Source organism: Miniopterus schreibersii (assembly GCF_964146895.1).
Source record: "Miniopterus schreibersii genome assembly, chromosome: 15".
Taxonomy (NCBI): domain Eukaryota; kingdom Metazoa; phylum Chordata; class Mammalia; order Chiroptera; family Miniopteridae; genus Miniopterus; species Miniopterus schreibersii.
This window is the reverse complement of record NC_138115.1, coordinates 46,895,781-46,911,215: the sequence shown is the minus strand read 5'-3', so window position 1 is coordinate 46,911,215 and position 15,435 is coordinate 46,895,781. Positions and strand designations below refer to the sequence as shown.

At 43.4% G+C, this 15,435-nt stretch overlaps 1 protein-coding gene across 4 annotated transcripts in view; it reads left to right on the top strand.

Annotated features, from left to right (window-relative positions):
* The window catches only part of ULK4 (unc-51 like kinase 4), a 179,928-nt gene that overhangs the window by 58,442 nt on the left and 106,051 nt on the right, over window positions 1-15,435 (top strand). For all 4 annotated transcript variants that reach the window (XM_081159736.1, XM_081159735.1, XM_081159734.1 and 1 more), the window contains exons 25-30: window positions 9-65; window positions 2,405-2,456; window positions 2,559-2,653; window positions 7,887-7,938; window positions 8,035-8,179; window positions 14,297-14,389. In XM_081159736.1, coding sequence (XP_081015862.1) covers window positions 9-65; window positions 2,405-2,456; window positions 2,559-2,653; window positions 7,887-7,938; window positions 8,035-8,179; window positions 14,297-14,389 — 494 coding nt within the window. The remainder of the gene's footprint in view (window positions 1-8; window positions 66-2,404; window positions 2,457-2,558; window positions 2,654-7,886; window positions 7,939-8,034; window positions 8,180-14,296; window positions 14,390-15,435) is intronic.

Sequence of the window (15,435 nt, the reverse complement as noted above, 5' to 3'; positions counted from 1 at the left end):
TCACACAGGTGTTCCGACCCCGCGTTGTGACGGAGGACTTCCTCTTCAGTTATGGGACCATCCTTGTGAGTGGCTGAGCTTTTCATGTTCCTAATAAAAATGGGGCTGTTGCTACTGTGTGTGGAATTTGGTGTCTGAACAGGTGATTTAAAAATTCTCGTGGTATTTATTTGTCTCTAGGGAAGTGACCTTTTTATATTTTTATCTGTTGACTGTAATAAAATTTGACATTTGGAGAAAAACACATTTTCTCCTGATAATGTATTAGTTCACAGACAGCCCCAAGTAAGTCTGTAGCAAACGCTTTTACCGATTTTGGTATTAAACATCATGAAAAAATTTTAAATAATAAAACTGGTGAAAATGGAATGCTGGGAATATGTTATCATTGTTATTTACCTTGGCTTACATTGTCCAATTATGTGCAGTCTCTTTTTTGATGGCATTTCACTAAGTTAAGCTTCATTTAACTTTTTTTTAAATTTAATTTTGATGAGATGTGTAGCAATGAAAAACAAATCAGTGTGCTATCTTTCATTCCAGTTTTTGCTCACAAAAAAATAGTCTTTTTGTTCAGATTGTGGCTCGTGAGTTATGTAATCTCTTCTCCTTGCCGGGCATAGTTGCAGTATGGATTATTGATGAAACGGGAGCTATTTACAGGGAAAGCTAAGACATTTGTCACGCAGCTCCTCCAGTCTCACTTTGATTTCATAATGAAACTGAACTGAGGTTTTCAAAATGCTGCAGAGGTATCCAAACATCTCAAAGTTATTGTTATTTTGGAATAAAAAAAGGATTGTCACCCACAAGTGAGAATATAGTTTTCTAGAAGGTCCATCACAGGGTGAAGAATGATGCTTTGAAGTACAGATGTTGAGTGCAGGGCGCTGACTTAGAAGTGCAGGCAGTGCACTGGGGTCCTTTTGTGCTCAGTTTCAGATCTTTATCTGAAGAAGGGAACTTTGTTGTGTTTTTTCTTAAGTTCTGGCCTCATTAGTTTATAAAAGACTGATGGTTGTGTGGTGGTTATAGTTTTCTACAAAAAGGCATCACCATTCAAATTTTCAAATAGAAGAGGAACAAAGGAAATGATAATATTATTCTGATAGCTTTTCGTACAAGAATATAATTATAATGTCCATCATTCACGAATCTTTGCTTATCCCAGGCACTGAGATAGTTATTAAAAGGCACACCTGCCCTCTGCAGATTCTTATTTTAAGTGGATGTTGCTTTGCTGGTTGATTTTTTACTTCAGTTGTAGTAAATAGAGCAGAGAGAGTGCAATCTTACATTTTAAAAATGTACTATATAATTATTCATTGCCACACGAATGTTCTCGTTACGAGTTTTCCCCTTTTCTACAAACCTTGAATTCATACACCCAGTTTGCTGCAGGGCCTCATTTTCAGCTTCTGCGCGGTGGCACTGAATAGCATGGCGTGGTCCTGGCCTGCCCTTGGCCCACAGCGCCCCATTTTCCCGTCTGATGGGCCATTTTCTGCCTACACTCTCCACCCAAGGGAGCCCTCGTGGGGCGCGTGGGGAGTGTGCATCCTGTGGCTCCTCTGCCAAAGCCCCCGCGTTGAAGCCCCAGCAGACTGTAGCCCGCGTTCCCTGCCCCGTGCTGTGGTCACCTACAGATTTCTGGGTCATTGCCCCCAGTCCTCAGAATGGCTCTTCATGGGGCCCAGTCCGTGTGTCCATGCTGCTCCTGGAACCGGTCTCAGAGTCAGACCTCCCTGGGGGGGTCCTTCCAACCTCGCAGCCCCTGCTCCTGGACCACCCCTCAGCTCTCGTCTTTCCCTGGCACAGCCGCCTACACCCATCAGCTTCTTTTGTTTACTTATAGACTGAAAAAAGGAATTCCGAGTACCCCATATTTTCAGTTTTCAAAGAGCATGTGTTTTATTTTAAGATATTCTCTTACTTTGCAGGCAATTTGTGCTTATTTATTTTAATGATAAAATGCATGCTTTTAAAAGAAAATGTAGAAAAGTATAGTGAGTTCAAAGAACATAAAATCATCCGTAACTCCACAAAGACAACCATTGTCAACACACTTTGGCTTCCCTGTAGTGTTTTCTATTTGTATATGCACTTGTGTGTAGAAAAACTACGTACATATGACATACTTATGTATGATATAGACTGTGCTGTACATATGTAGATTTGTATTGTCTCTTTTTCATTTAACATTGTGTTGTATTTTCCTTTATCTTAATTTTTTTCATATTTTAATGGTTACATATTGTTTCATTTGTATGAATTATATAAAGTTTGATATCAGTAAAGGTCAAGAAAACCAAACACAACATATCATTTAGGGACATATGTTATCTATGTTTTATTTCAGAGCTATTTTGAAATCTCCATTTACCAGTATTTTTATTTTTTACAGAGTCACATTAAATCGGTAGACTCAGGAGAAACAAACATAGAAGGCGCCATCGGTGAGTGGACCGTGGGGCATTTTACATCCTTGATTGAGGTCCTTTGATATTGTGATTTTGAACATGTAAATAAAAACCTGTAGTAATTACCTGTATTTCTAGGACCCATGGCATCGGAGGAATTTATCAAGATCACGCTGTCGGCTTTTGAAGCAATAATACAGTATCCTGCTTTACTGAAAGACTATTGCTCTACGGTCAGTGCTGGCAGCTTTGGGAAAATACCGTTTTTCATTTACTTGGGAGTTCTGCATATTGTAGAAGTCTGAATATATGCACATATCACAGTTTATTTATTTTTGATAGACATTGGGTTGTTTCTAGTTTTTGGCATTTACAAATATTGATGGATATTCTTGTTTATGTGCTTTGCTCTACATAAGCATGCATTACTTTTAGGGTATGTACTTAGGAATGGAGTCAGTGGTTTTAGGATATATGTAAACTCAGCTTGTGCACAAAACCCTGTAGCCTATTCCAAAGAGGTGGGACCGGTTTACATTGACCCAGCAGCGTGGTGCCTGACCTCATCCGACCCACTCATTACTTCACACTTCTTTAATCCCCACCTGAGGGTATGTTTATGGATTTTAGAGAGAGGGAGGGAGAGAGAGAGAGACATAGAGACATCAATTGGTCGCCTCCCATATGCGCCCCGACCGGGGATCAAACCCACAACCTAAGTGTGTGCCCTGAACCTGCAACCTTTCAGTGCACAGGACGACGCTCCAACCCACTGAGCCACCCGGCCAGGGCTGTTCCACACTTTTTAATGGGTGAGTGTATAGCACTATTTCACCATGGTTTTACATTTTTGTATGGTCAGGGCTGTTAATGAGGCTGAGTAGTTTTTCAGATGTTTGTTGGTCATTTAGAAATACTCTTTTATGAAGTGCCTGTTCTTTTTTTGATATTTTTAATCTAATTTTTAAAATTTATTGGCATAAAGAAGTTCATAATGTTTTCTTGCCACCTTTTTTAGTGTCTTTGTAATCTAATAATATCTCCTTTAATTTTTTTGCTATTTATTGTTCTTTTTTGTTTTTCCTTTTCTTGAACAATCTGACCAGAGGTTATTTTATTTTTTATTGACTTTATCAAAGGGCCAGCCACCTTCTTCAGTTTTCCTTAGCTTGGGTGTTCTGGGGGCAAGTTCTTTGGTCAAGTCAGTTTCTTGCAGGTTTTTTCTGAGTATTAAATTCTCGGCTGGCAGTTATTTTTGGTACTGTTTAGTACTGGGAAGATACTATTTCATGATCCTGCATGAAGTTGTAGCTATTGAGAGTTAGCTGATGGTCTGTTTTTCCTGTGAGAATAATCTTTGTTGTTTGTCCCCTTTTAAGATTTTTTTGGAGGGGAAGAGGGGGAGGGTTGTCTTTTCTGTGGACGCACTGACTTAACTAAACGCGAACCGTCTTTTGCTCTGCTTGGGAGTCTCTGCGCCCCTCGAGTCTGTGGGTTGTGCTTGTCACCTCTGCTTACTCTCTTTCTGTTGCTTTGCCTCCTCCAGCAACTCAGGCCACAGGCGCACTGAACTTGCTCGCTATATTTTCTATGTATCCTGTCACCGTTCTCTCTCAGGGTTAATTTCTGGGTAATTTTGTTTATACTCCGGATAGTTCCATTTCTGTCTTCCACGTCCAGTCTGGTGCTACATACAGCTATTGAGTTTTCAATTTTGCGTATTTTCATGTGCAGAAGCTTTGTTACCGCTAGAAATTCTGCTTGCCTGTTTTTCCAGTTGCCTGTATTTCTGCAGTTTTCCATTCCCTGTACGCGTTTCCCAGCTTGTGATTTGTTTACTCTCGTTTGCTAGGCATAGCGGCTTTGCACTACGTGCGACAGCTCCAGAATCAGAAGGCTGCGCCGTGCTGTGGTGTCTGTTAGATGTTGTTCATGCCCGAGTCACCGGTGTCCTTGGAGGCCTGTTAACAGTCACGGCCTTCCTGGAAGCTTGGGGTGGATGCTCCCTCCTCCAGGAGGCCTCATGTTTGTCTGGGGCTCTGTCTGTTGGGGCTGCCCTAGACGAAGGTCATTTATTTGTACCCCTTTTGCAAATCCCCGAGACTGTGATCTGAGATCCTGACTTCCCAGGGCAGCCTTCTCAGCACTTCCCAGGAGCGTGAATGTATGTAGAGGGGTTGGTGACTAGATCTGGTTTCCCTGACTCTGTGTGTGTCACCCCTGCTCCTCAGTGCCCCGCACAGGGTAGGAGACTCACAAAATTCCGAAGGTGGGAAGACCTGGGCTCAGCCCTCCCTCCCTCGCCCTAGTGGGCCCTGCTGGAGCCTTGTGTATGTATTATTGGTAAGTGCCTCCAGGGCAGCCAGTACACGGTGCCCCAGTAATTGGATTCGAATTATCATCCTGAGCTAATGCCCATACTGAGCGGAGTTCAGCTCAGCTCTCTAGCTCAGGCTTTCATTCAGAAATTGGTCTGAAAGTTTCCCAGTTGTCCTTTCAGATCTTCAGTATTTCTAAGGTTGTGTCCTTTTACATTTTATCTGGCATTTTTTAGTGTTTCCAGTGAGAGAATTAACCCAAATAATGCCCACTGTTAGCAGGAACCCTGTTTGTCAGGATCGCTTTCTGAGTGATGGTTCGTCGGTCTTCCACTGCGGGAGTGTTTGCTTAACTGTTGCTCATTGATTCCTTTCTCTCATGAGCAGTAACCCAATGGATAATTTTTTGTGATCCAGTAGTTACAAATATCTGTGCTTACATTTAAATAGACATTTGATAGTTTATTTTGTAATCAGGAAAAGCTATCATAATAATCCTTGAAACTACAGTGTGTATTATGATAGGGATGGTATCATTGCAGCTCATGGGCCTCATAAAAGTGTTTTTTAATACTGTTCCTCATGGGAAATCCTCTAATTACCACTCCTTGAGCACGACTGGAATACATGAAATGGAAGATTCAGTGTCCCTAGGAGCATAACATTGCTTGAAATGTTAGCACAAGCTGTGTTCAAGGCTGCCGATCAATACTTTATTATATGGAAGTGGTTACATGCATTTAATTCTCGCTGAGCTCAAGTGCTTAACTCAGATTTTTCCCAGAGTTTGGACTACTGAATGCCTCGGAGTTGAAAATCATCGGCATGGCCGATGGCAGTTAGAAATACCATAACGATTTGATTTGTGCAGAGAATTTGTTCCATTCACGGGGGTTCCAAAATATGCTATAATAGCAAAGGGAAAAATAAAGGTGATTCTTTATTAGAAAATTCTGGTGATAATATACATAAGTCACCTAAAATATATTTCAATTTGTTTAGCTTAAAAAAACCAACTAAGCCATACTACCTTTTTTTATAAAGAGCCTGCCCTTTTTTACGTTTTTAAGGCTTTGGGGCAGAAGTCATGATGTCAGCATCCCGGTGTTCCTTTTGGAGGCTCCAAGGGGGGAACCTGTTTCCTTGCCTTTGCTAGCTTCTGGGAGCTGCCTTCACTCCTCTGTCTTCATAGCATCTTCAAGTCGCTCTCTTTGACTTCTGCTCATGTTGTCACATACCCTTTTCTGACTCCGTCCCTCCTGTTTCCTTCTTATAAGGACCCTAGCTCTCACGTTGGGCCCTCCTGAATAATCCAGGATTAACCCCTCATCTCAAAATCCTTAACTTAATTGCATCTGTAAAATCCCTATTGCTGTGTAAGGTAACGAATCAGCAGATTTAGGGGATTCTTACGTGGACATCTGTCTGTCAGCATTCTACCACAGACCCCTAGTTTTATCAATGGCTTCGTTATTATAATTATTTCGGTGCTCAGATTATCCCAGGTCTGACCAGTGTAGTGCCTTCCAGGTTGGCTCATGTGTCCTGGGGACATACCCCATCGGTTTTTGAGCTATTTTTACTTTCTGTCACAACAAGGAATTCTCATTCTCTCCTCAGCTTGTAAGGTACCCTGGTCGCCCTAGAACCAAACATTTCCCTTAGGAGCCTTGGTTCCCTCTGGTGAGAAATGGCATTAGAGGCCTCAGTCAGGGAACCAAATTTGCTCCTATCTCCTGAGATGTCTTAGCTCCTAGGCCCTTCGAGGAAACATAGCTGGGGAATATATACATGTATATACACATATGGACACACACGTGTCCACTCATGTGCACACTTACATATGCATGTATATACCCATATGTATTTTGAAATCACGAATTCACACCAGTGTCTTCAAATCTAGTCCAGCCTCTCTCACCTTCCCCATTCCATATTTGTGTGTCCCCTCTTCCTTTGTAAAAATTCTGGTTTCTAACAACATTACCATATTTTCTTATTTGCTTAATCCTAATCTAAAGTTGTTACAGAATTGCTTCTCCTAAACCAGGACAGAAACAAACCTAATGAGATGAACTGAGATGCATGAGCCTTTAGTGTGGAATTTTATGTCCATCTGCTGGCTCTCCTAGGGCAGGCCGTGTTGACTGTTTGCTGTACTGTATCTGTAAGTTTCAGAGGCTAAGATCCCCTCTGAGGTCCTCGTTTTTGTCTCACCTCTTGTCTTTGGGTTTTCGTAAGAATTCCTTCTTAAATAAAGGCCGTGCTTTGCAGCTCTCTCAGTTGTCACCCTTGTTGAGGTGGTTGGTAAGGTGTGGGAGCTTTACCTGTGGGGCATCATTTCACTGGTTTGGACAGCAAGGTGATGTTGGGCTGTGAACAGCTTCTCCTGCCTTGTCATCAGTGTAGAGAGAACATTCACACATTTCAGGATTAGGAATAAGTTCAGTTGTAAACAACAGGGATTTTGTTTATTGTTGCCAAAATAGTTCATCAAATGGCATAGTGGGTTTCAGAATTAGACTGTGGGAATGATTTGTCCTTTCTTCATTGTCCATTTTTATTTGGGGGAAAAACTTGTTATTTTGGAGGTTTCAAACTGTATTTGATTGTGCCGTGTCTGATATTACTAGGAAATGATAGAGGTGGTTTGTACGGTGGATTTACAACTTCTGAATCTATTTCTAAAATTAACCAGGATTAACTTGTCATAGCTCTTTGATGTATTTGACAAAGCATGGGGATTATGCGTCTCTTTTTCTCCCCAACATTTTGATGGTTGTTTATCTTAAACTTGAGTAATGATTGCCAGCTTATGTATATTAATTTGGTGGTTTAATGTCAACCCATGCCAATCAGATTTTGCATTAAATACTAAAGGTCTTTTCATGAAACCTGAAGGTTTTTATAAATTACAGTTCTGATCATCCTAATGTCATTTTGACCCGAGGACTTTTTCAGTTAAGTGAGCTTGGTGGTTTATTAAATGTCACGCAGATTTTAAACCCAGGATAAATTTAGCTGTTGATTTTTTTCACTCCTTTGGTTAGTGATTCTGTCAGTGGAAAAAAAACATAGATAGTGGTTGTTACCAGTTTCATGTTTATGGAGATCTGAGCCAAGTCTTTAACAAAATCTTTTCTTATAGGTTGTTGATTATATCCTGCCACCCTTGGTCTCCTTGGTTCAAAGCCAAAACGGTAAGTGGCCACATCAGCCAGAGTTCCATCAGGTGCACTTTCTGATTTCACTCCATCCCCACGTGGTCACAGTCTTGGCTTTCTTTTCTCTCCAAGTGGAGTGGAGGCTCTTCAGCTTGCGGTTGCTCTCAGAGACCACGTCTCTGCTCGTGAACCAGGAGGCTGGGGATGGCAAGGAGGCTGCGAGTGTCGACCCTGACAGCAATCTTCTGGCTCTCATTAGAGATGTCCTACTTCCCCAGTAAGTACCATGCACTGCACTCACCCAGAGCAGTGTGGGCTGCCCAGGATACTCCAGTCAGGGGGGTGGCGATGATGGCGTGGGGGTCTCCGTGTCCTTATGTTCACATCCATGTGCTCATGTACTCACTGCAAAAGATGTTAGGAACAGAGGCAGTAACTGTTACACTGCATGGGACCCAGGAGAATCTCAGTCCATCTTGAAAAATATCCATTCAGAGCTTTTTCTCTTTTCTACAGACTCTGAGGTTGTGCAGAGTTCAAGGTGTTCATGGCTTGAGGGGTGAGGTTTATTATTCAAGGTCAACATTGTAAGACTAATGGAAGATGAAATTGGGATTTTTCCAGGACCTGCTCAGAAATAATAGAGATGGAAATCTTCCTTCCCCCCAAACTCTTGTAATGGAAATTAAGTTCAGATACAAATAGCATTTGGGGGGGGGGGGGGTAGAACAACTAATGTGTTAATTAAAAGGAAGAGGTTATCTTTTTCCTTTTTACTCCATTGCTCACATAGCAGGCACACAGTAGGACGACTACAGAGAGCTAATTTCATGTTGTTTAGTACAGTAGCATCCTGTACAGCTTGTAGCCCAGGAGCAACAGGCTAACCCCTATGGCCGAGGTGTGTAGTGGGCTCACCACCTGGGTTTGTGTAGATGCTCTCTGTGATGTTTGCACAGTGACAGAGTCACCTAACGACGTATTTCTCAGCATGCATTCCCGTGACTGAGGGGCGCGTGACTGTGTATGACTGTGTGTGTATTTGACTTATATTTACGTGGGTGAATATAAGCTTAGAACCTTGTGTCATGGGATTAATTACTGCTTTTGGTGCTGTTTTCTACTTATGAACTGTTTATTATCATCATATGCATCTTTTTGACAAGATGCCAAAATGTGTTTTTTGTGCAAAATGTGAATTTTAAAAGATGTATTTTGGATATCTGCTGTCTGACAGCTTGTAGGGAGGCACCTTTCAGGGCCTGAGCTGTCCCGCCACAGTGGGGACAGGGTTTTCTCCAATAGGACTTGACAGGTTAGTAACAGTTGTTAACATGCATGTGAATTTGAAGTAAAGTTTCTTCATGGCTAAAGTTTGCCCACCTTTGGCGCAGTTCCTCATCTGTAGAGTGGGATAATAGTACCTAACTCAGGAGATAATCAGCATGATTAAATGGGATACTTCTTGTAAAACACTTCGTACAATGTGTGGGACATAGTACACTCTTGACAAATGTTAGGCTCTACTGCTGCTATTATTAGGTCCATTATAATCTTCCCTATGCCCCTTTAAAATGAAGATTGTGGCAGTACAGTAACAGCAGTAGCACATAATTCACAGAAGTGAGGGGCCATTAAATGTGTAATGCTGACTGTGCTTACCTGGCGGATACAGTGAGGGCTCACTCAGTGTTATGTAAAACTTTAAAAAAATGAAAGATACGTAATGCATTCATTTAACTTTGATTCTGGAAAACTGGAAACCTTGGTAAGAAGTTTGGTCTTTGAAGATAGCTCTTGGTAATTATAAATTTAGAATTGCTAATACTGGAAAGCTCGTGTTCTTCATTGAATATGTAAATATGATGGCTTGAAATTATGTACTTTCTAGTTTATAGGAACTCTGTGGCATCTGCTTCGATTTGGCAAGTGTAGTAGCCCCCCTTACCTGCAGGGGATGGATAGATATGTTCCGAGAGCCCCCAGGAGATGCCTGAAACTGAGGATAGCCCCGAACCCTGGTCCACTCCTCCAGCTCCGCCGGGAACGCGGCAGCAGCTTCTTCGCCGGCAGACGCAGCCTCTCTGGCAGCTTGTCTATTTCTCAGTCCAACCCGCTCCTGTATCTGCACAACCGTCCTCCACTCGCAGTGCCCAGCTTGGTGCCATTCATTTCAGGGGGCCCCTTGTACTTTCCGGGGCACACGTGGCCATCCATCGGGCACGCGTCCTGCTCGCGCCACCAGCCCCAGCTTGGATGCCGTTCCCTCTTCACCGGCGCTTGCCTCCGCTGTGGCTGTGACTTCCGTAGCTCGAGGTTCAGCTGCAAAAACTGGCAGGAACTTCTTTTTCCTTCTTCCCAAGGTCACGGCTAGAAGACCTGTCCTGACCATGGCTCTTAGCAACATGGCAAACGATTTCTTTCCGTTCCTTATTAAGTTGACAACTTTGACTTTACTGCTTCTCTTTGGCAAGTCCGACTCGCCAACGTCACTCTTGCGCTCTGGGGCCATTATTAGTAAAATGGGGTGACTTGAGCACAGCGCTGTGACACTGCAGCGGTCAGTCTGATAACCCAGATGGCCACTAAGTGACTGACAGGTGGGTGGACTATGCAGAGCGGGTGAGGGGACAACGGGGTGAGTTAGGGCCTGGGCAGGACCGTCGGGGATGGTGCACTATTTCATCATGCCACTGAGAACAGTACACAAATTAACACTTAGGTATTGTTTCTGGAATTTTCCATTTAATATTTTCAGGCTGCAGCTGACCACAGGTCACTGAAACTGTAGAAAGCAAAACTGGATAAGGGGGGACTACAGTGATGCACTAGTGTCAGTACTTTAAATTTTGTTAATGTTTTAATCCTTTCTTGACCTTTATACTCTGGATGAAGCCAATGTGACAGAATTTCATGGCTCCCAGTTTTTATTCTCAGAACTGAGGAGTCCAGAACTCATGCTGGCATCAAATAAAGCTGGATTCAGGGGCTTGAGTTCATTTCTACAGGACTGTGTGCATGTGTCTTACCATCGCTCTGCTCTGCCCACGCCTGCCTGGCTTTGCTCTCAGAGAGGTTCTTTTCTTGTTGGTAAACAGCTCCCGGGCACTGATCCCAGGGAAAGAGTGGATGTCTTTTCTATTAGCTCTGGCAAAATTTTAAGGAAGGATAATAATTTAATCTTGTTAAATACCATGTAATACCTGTGTTCCAGGTGCTTGTCAGAACTGTTGTGTGATAGGAATGAAAACTCAGTTGTAAGAATAAATATCCTATTAAAATAAATATTAGTTATGGTTCTCAGAGAAACAGAACAAATAGGATGCATATATATTTACTTATTGTAAGGGATTGGTTTACATGGTTATGGAGGCTGAGAAGTCCTAGGTCTGCTGTCCACAGCTGGAGACCCAGGAGGGCTGATGGTGTAGGTCCCATCTGAGTCCTGAGGCCCGAGAACCAGGAGAGAGCTGATGGCATAAGTACCAGTCTGAAAGTTGACAGACCAGACACCCAAGAAGAGCTGATGTTACAGTTCAAGTCCAAAGGCAGCAAAAGACCAAAGTCCCAGCTAGAGGCCGTCGGAGCAGGAGGAGGTCCCTCTTACTCAGCCTTTTTGTTCTGTTGAGGTCTTCAGTTTAACCGATGAAGACCACCCACATCAGGGAGAGCAGTCTGCTTTGCTCAGTCTACTGATTCAAACCTCCATCTCCTCCAGAAACACCCTCGTGGGCACACCCAGAATGATGTCTGACCAACTGTCTGGGTATCCTGTGACCCAGTCAGGTGGACACGTAAAATGAACCATCACCATATCCATCATAAATATCACAAATGACTGACTCTATAAACTATGAATTAATATCAAAGACCCGCTACCTCTTCCCAGTGTCCATGCTTTGCCATCTAAAGAGATTAACATTATAGTTACAAGTATTTGTGTAGTGCCCTTTGTATGTAGAGGATTATAATACCATTTTAGGGAGATGGTATTTGAGTTAGACTTTGAGACCTGGGTCTGATTAGATAGGAAAGGAGTGGGTACCCCAGGCAAGAACGGAGGGGGCAGGATGTGGAAGAGGCAGAGGAGTGGGCAGCGAGCAGACCAGCTCCTCCAGCAGAAGGCTGCATGTGAGTTATGTGAGATGAGCTTGGGAGAGAATACTCTCTCTCTTCATTGGGCCATTTATTCACCGACACTAACCGAATGCATCTTATTTCACTGGCATATTTCTCGTTGGCAGGATTATAATAGTGACCAAGAGAGGCATGGCCCCTGCCTCTATGGGATGTACTGTTGGGTAGAGGCAGATATTTTAGAAAGTAATAATTTATTTTAACTAAAGATGTTTGTAAATCATGCACATAGAAATGTTTACTTAAATATAAATTAAATATCGAGGCCACCTTTCTTAAACTGGGCCTCCGTGACGTTCATGAACCTGCTGTGGGGACACGTTGCTCTTGAGACATTTTATGTGCTTCCTATTCTTTGCTTTTGAGCTTCACAGTTCACTCACTGAACTTTCTACAGCTCAGCATTTCTCAAAATTACATGACCTTGGGACACTTGTTCCCATGGCCTGTCTATTAATACTTCCCAGAACTCCCTTGAACAGAGCACTCCCCAGTTCTTGACTCGCTGCCCCTTTTGAACATCATGGGGCGAGCTGGTGCCTCTGTCCTGGGGAGGCAAGAGCCGCCTCTTCCTCCAGTTTCGATGCTCCCGGCTGCTCGCCGTCTCGAGTTCCTGGGTCTGTTCTCTTTTGCTTTTCCTGGGCTTTCAAGTCCCGGCTGTAATTCTCAGGTGGCCTTTCTGTAACGGTCCCTCTGCTCCCGTTACTTGGCTCCTTTTTAATGGCTGTGGGCTTAGCGCCTGCATAATTAAGCTTGTTACATAATGATTTTCAAAGCGAGAGTAAACAGGCCGCAAATAAGAGCCCAGGGCCCTATTCCCTCCATGAAAAGCATCTGCTTCATGTCATGGATTTTTAAAGACACATTTTGGATTTTCTGGAGCTAGTTAGCTGCCTCTGTAGTTGTTGGTTGTTCCAGATAGTTAAGTCATACAGTTGACTGGTTAGTTAGCTTGTTTAACTGTGTATATATTCGTCTGCCCGCCAGTCCGTCCTTCTGTCCGTCTGTCCATCCGTCCGTCCATCAGCATCTGCATGGTGCTGCACACTGGACAGCTGAACCTCAACAGGTCAACATAGTATGTGAACCAGCCTCTGCCTAGCGGGTAACATGGGCGTGCGGCCCGCGCCTGCCATGGGAACTCTTGATAATGACCTTTTGAGGTTTTTTGTTTTTTTTAATCCTCACCAGAGGATGTTTTTTCCATTGCTTTTTAGAGAGTGTGGAAGGGGGGGGAGAGAGAGAGATAGAGAGGGAGAGAGGAAGGGAGGAAGGGAGGGAGGAAGAGAAACATCGATGTGAGAGAGACACATCAATTGGTTGCCTCCCCCACGGGCCCTGACCGGGGTTGGGGATCGAACCTGCAACTGACGTATGTGCCCTTGACTGTGAATCGAACCCGGGACCCTTCAGTATGCGGGCCGGCGCTCTAACCACTGAGCCACACAGACCAGGGTGACCTTTTGAGTTTTCTTCTCTCTGGCAGTGATTTTCATTTCCGGTTTTTGAGTTTTAATAAGAAGGATGCTGTGGAGAAGAGTTCACAGCAGCCTGAGACTGCTGTCTTCCCGCAGCCTGCTTGCAGGACGGCCCGCGGCTGGCATCTGAGAATGTAGCCACCAGCCTTTCAGTCACTTAGTAGCCACCTGGGGTTTCAGATCAACTGTCGCAGTATCATGGTGCTTGTGCTCAAGTTGCCCCTATTTTACTTAATGATGGTCCCAAATTGCAAGAGTCGTGATGCTGGCAATTTGGATACGCCAAAGAGAAGCCGTAAATTGTATATACACGTGTATAAGGAAAAAACCATAGTATATACAGGGTTCAGTAGTATTTGCCATTTTAGGCACCCACAGGGGGTCGTGGACCATGTGCCCCTTGGTTAAGGGGGACTATTGTACTAAATCTTCACCATGGCTGTGACTGTAGGTGAGTCTGAGTCCTGTAGCAAATCTCTGAAAGTGAGGGTGGTCTTGGGGTCCCTTGGCACAGATGCCTAATGTTAAGGTTTCCTGCTGTCTGTAGCTCAATACTAATCGCTCCATGTGGATTGTCTCATTGAATCTTCCCAACAACACTGGGAGGTGGTCAGTGCCATCCCCATTGGCAAGTGCAGATCCTATAGTTCATGCATTTATTTCAGCATCTATTTTTTCCCCAGATGTGTGCACCTTACTGTATGTTATTTCCATTGTTCAGAGGAGAGTGTAAGTGAGAAAAACCACTGAGCATTTTCCCCGTCACCTTGTCATTTCAGGTACGAGCACATCCTCACAGAGCCGGACCCAGTCCCAGTGTACGCCCTGAAGCTGCTTGTGGCCATGACCGAGCACAACCCCGCTTTCTCTAGGTATGAGCACTCCGCAGTCCTCCTTGCTTCTCACCTATGAGATGAGTTTTAAATGTTCCGCAAATGTTAAAGACGATGAGATTCTAAAAGTCTAACACTCGAGTTACCAGAGTGGTGGTAATTTTTCATGTTTTATGGTTTGTAATGTCTGTCACTTACACTGTTTAGGGTCTTGTCATATTTTTATGCCTTATCGAAGTTGGCATCTTGTGGCATTTTTGATGCTTTAAAATTATAAATTTTTTAAAGAGAAAAAACTAACACATATTCTCTTTAAAATGTCAATCGTTGCCTCACATTGTACTCAACAGTTTATTACATCACTATAGTATTTACAGACTCTTACTTTCTACCGTTATATGTAGTTGACACCCTTTATTAAGTAATGGGGAGCTTTTGCCTTTATTGAAGGTACCGTGTGTGATGATGTTACATTTTTTAGAATAGTTTCGAGGATGGTGGCAGCTGTTTTCAGGCTTGCAAATAAGTTTGTCAGAGAGGATGCCCAGTTCCACAGAGGGGAAGAGAAGAGGAAGCCTCCTTGCTTTCAAATAAGAAAACTGGTTGCAGTTGCCTCGGTGTGAGCTGAGAGCCTCTGGGTTTAGAGCCACCTGTAGGCGCGGTGCACCTGTAGAGTTGCCAGTCAGTCTTTGACAGTTAAGACGCTAGATCCCAGGCCCAGTCACCTGGGTTTCATCTGGTCTGCTGTCCTACCAGCAGTGGAGGAAAGTGCCTCCTGGTGCCAAACTTTTCTCAGATTAGTGTCTGTAAGTGTTTGATCTTTGCCATTCTGGTAGGTGAAAATTATCTCTTGGTTTTTAATTTCTAGTTTTATCACATTGTGATGAGATCATATTTTTGTTATATTTCTAACTTCTATTGTTTGTGGTCAGTTTTTGTGAATGTTCTATGTTTAAATGTTTATTCTAACCCAAACAAAGTAAGGCCTAACCCTGAAAAGTGTCACCCACCCTAATTTTGGAAGGCGCCTAAAATGGTAGCTCCTTAACTGATGATATTTTCCCCAGTGACTTGGTGGCAGTGGT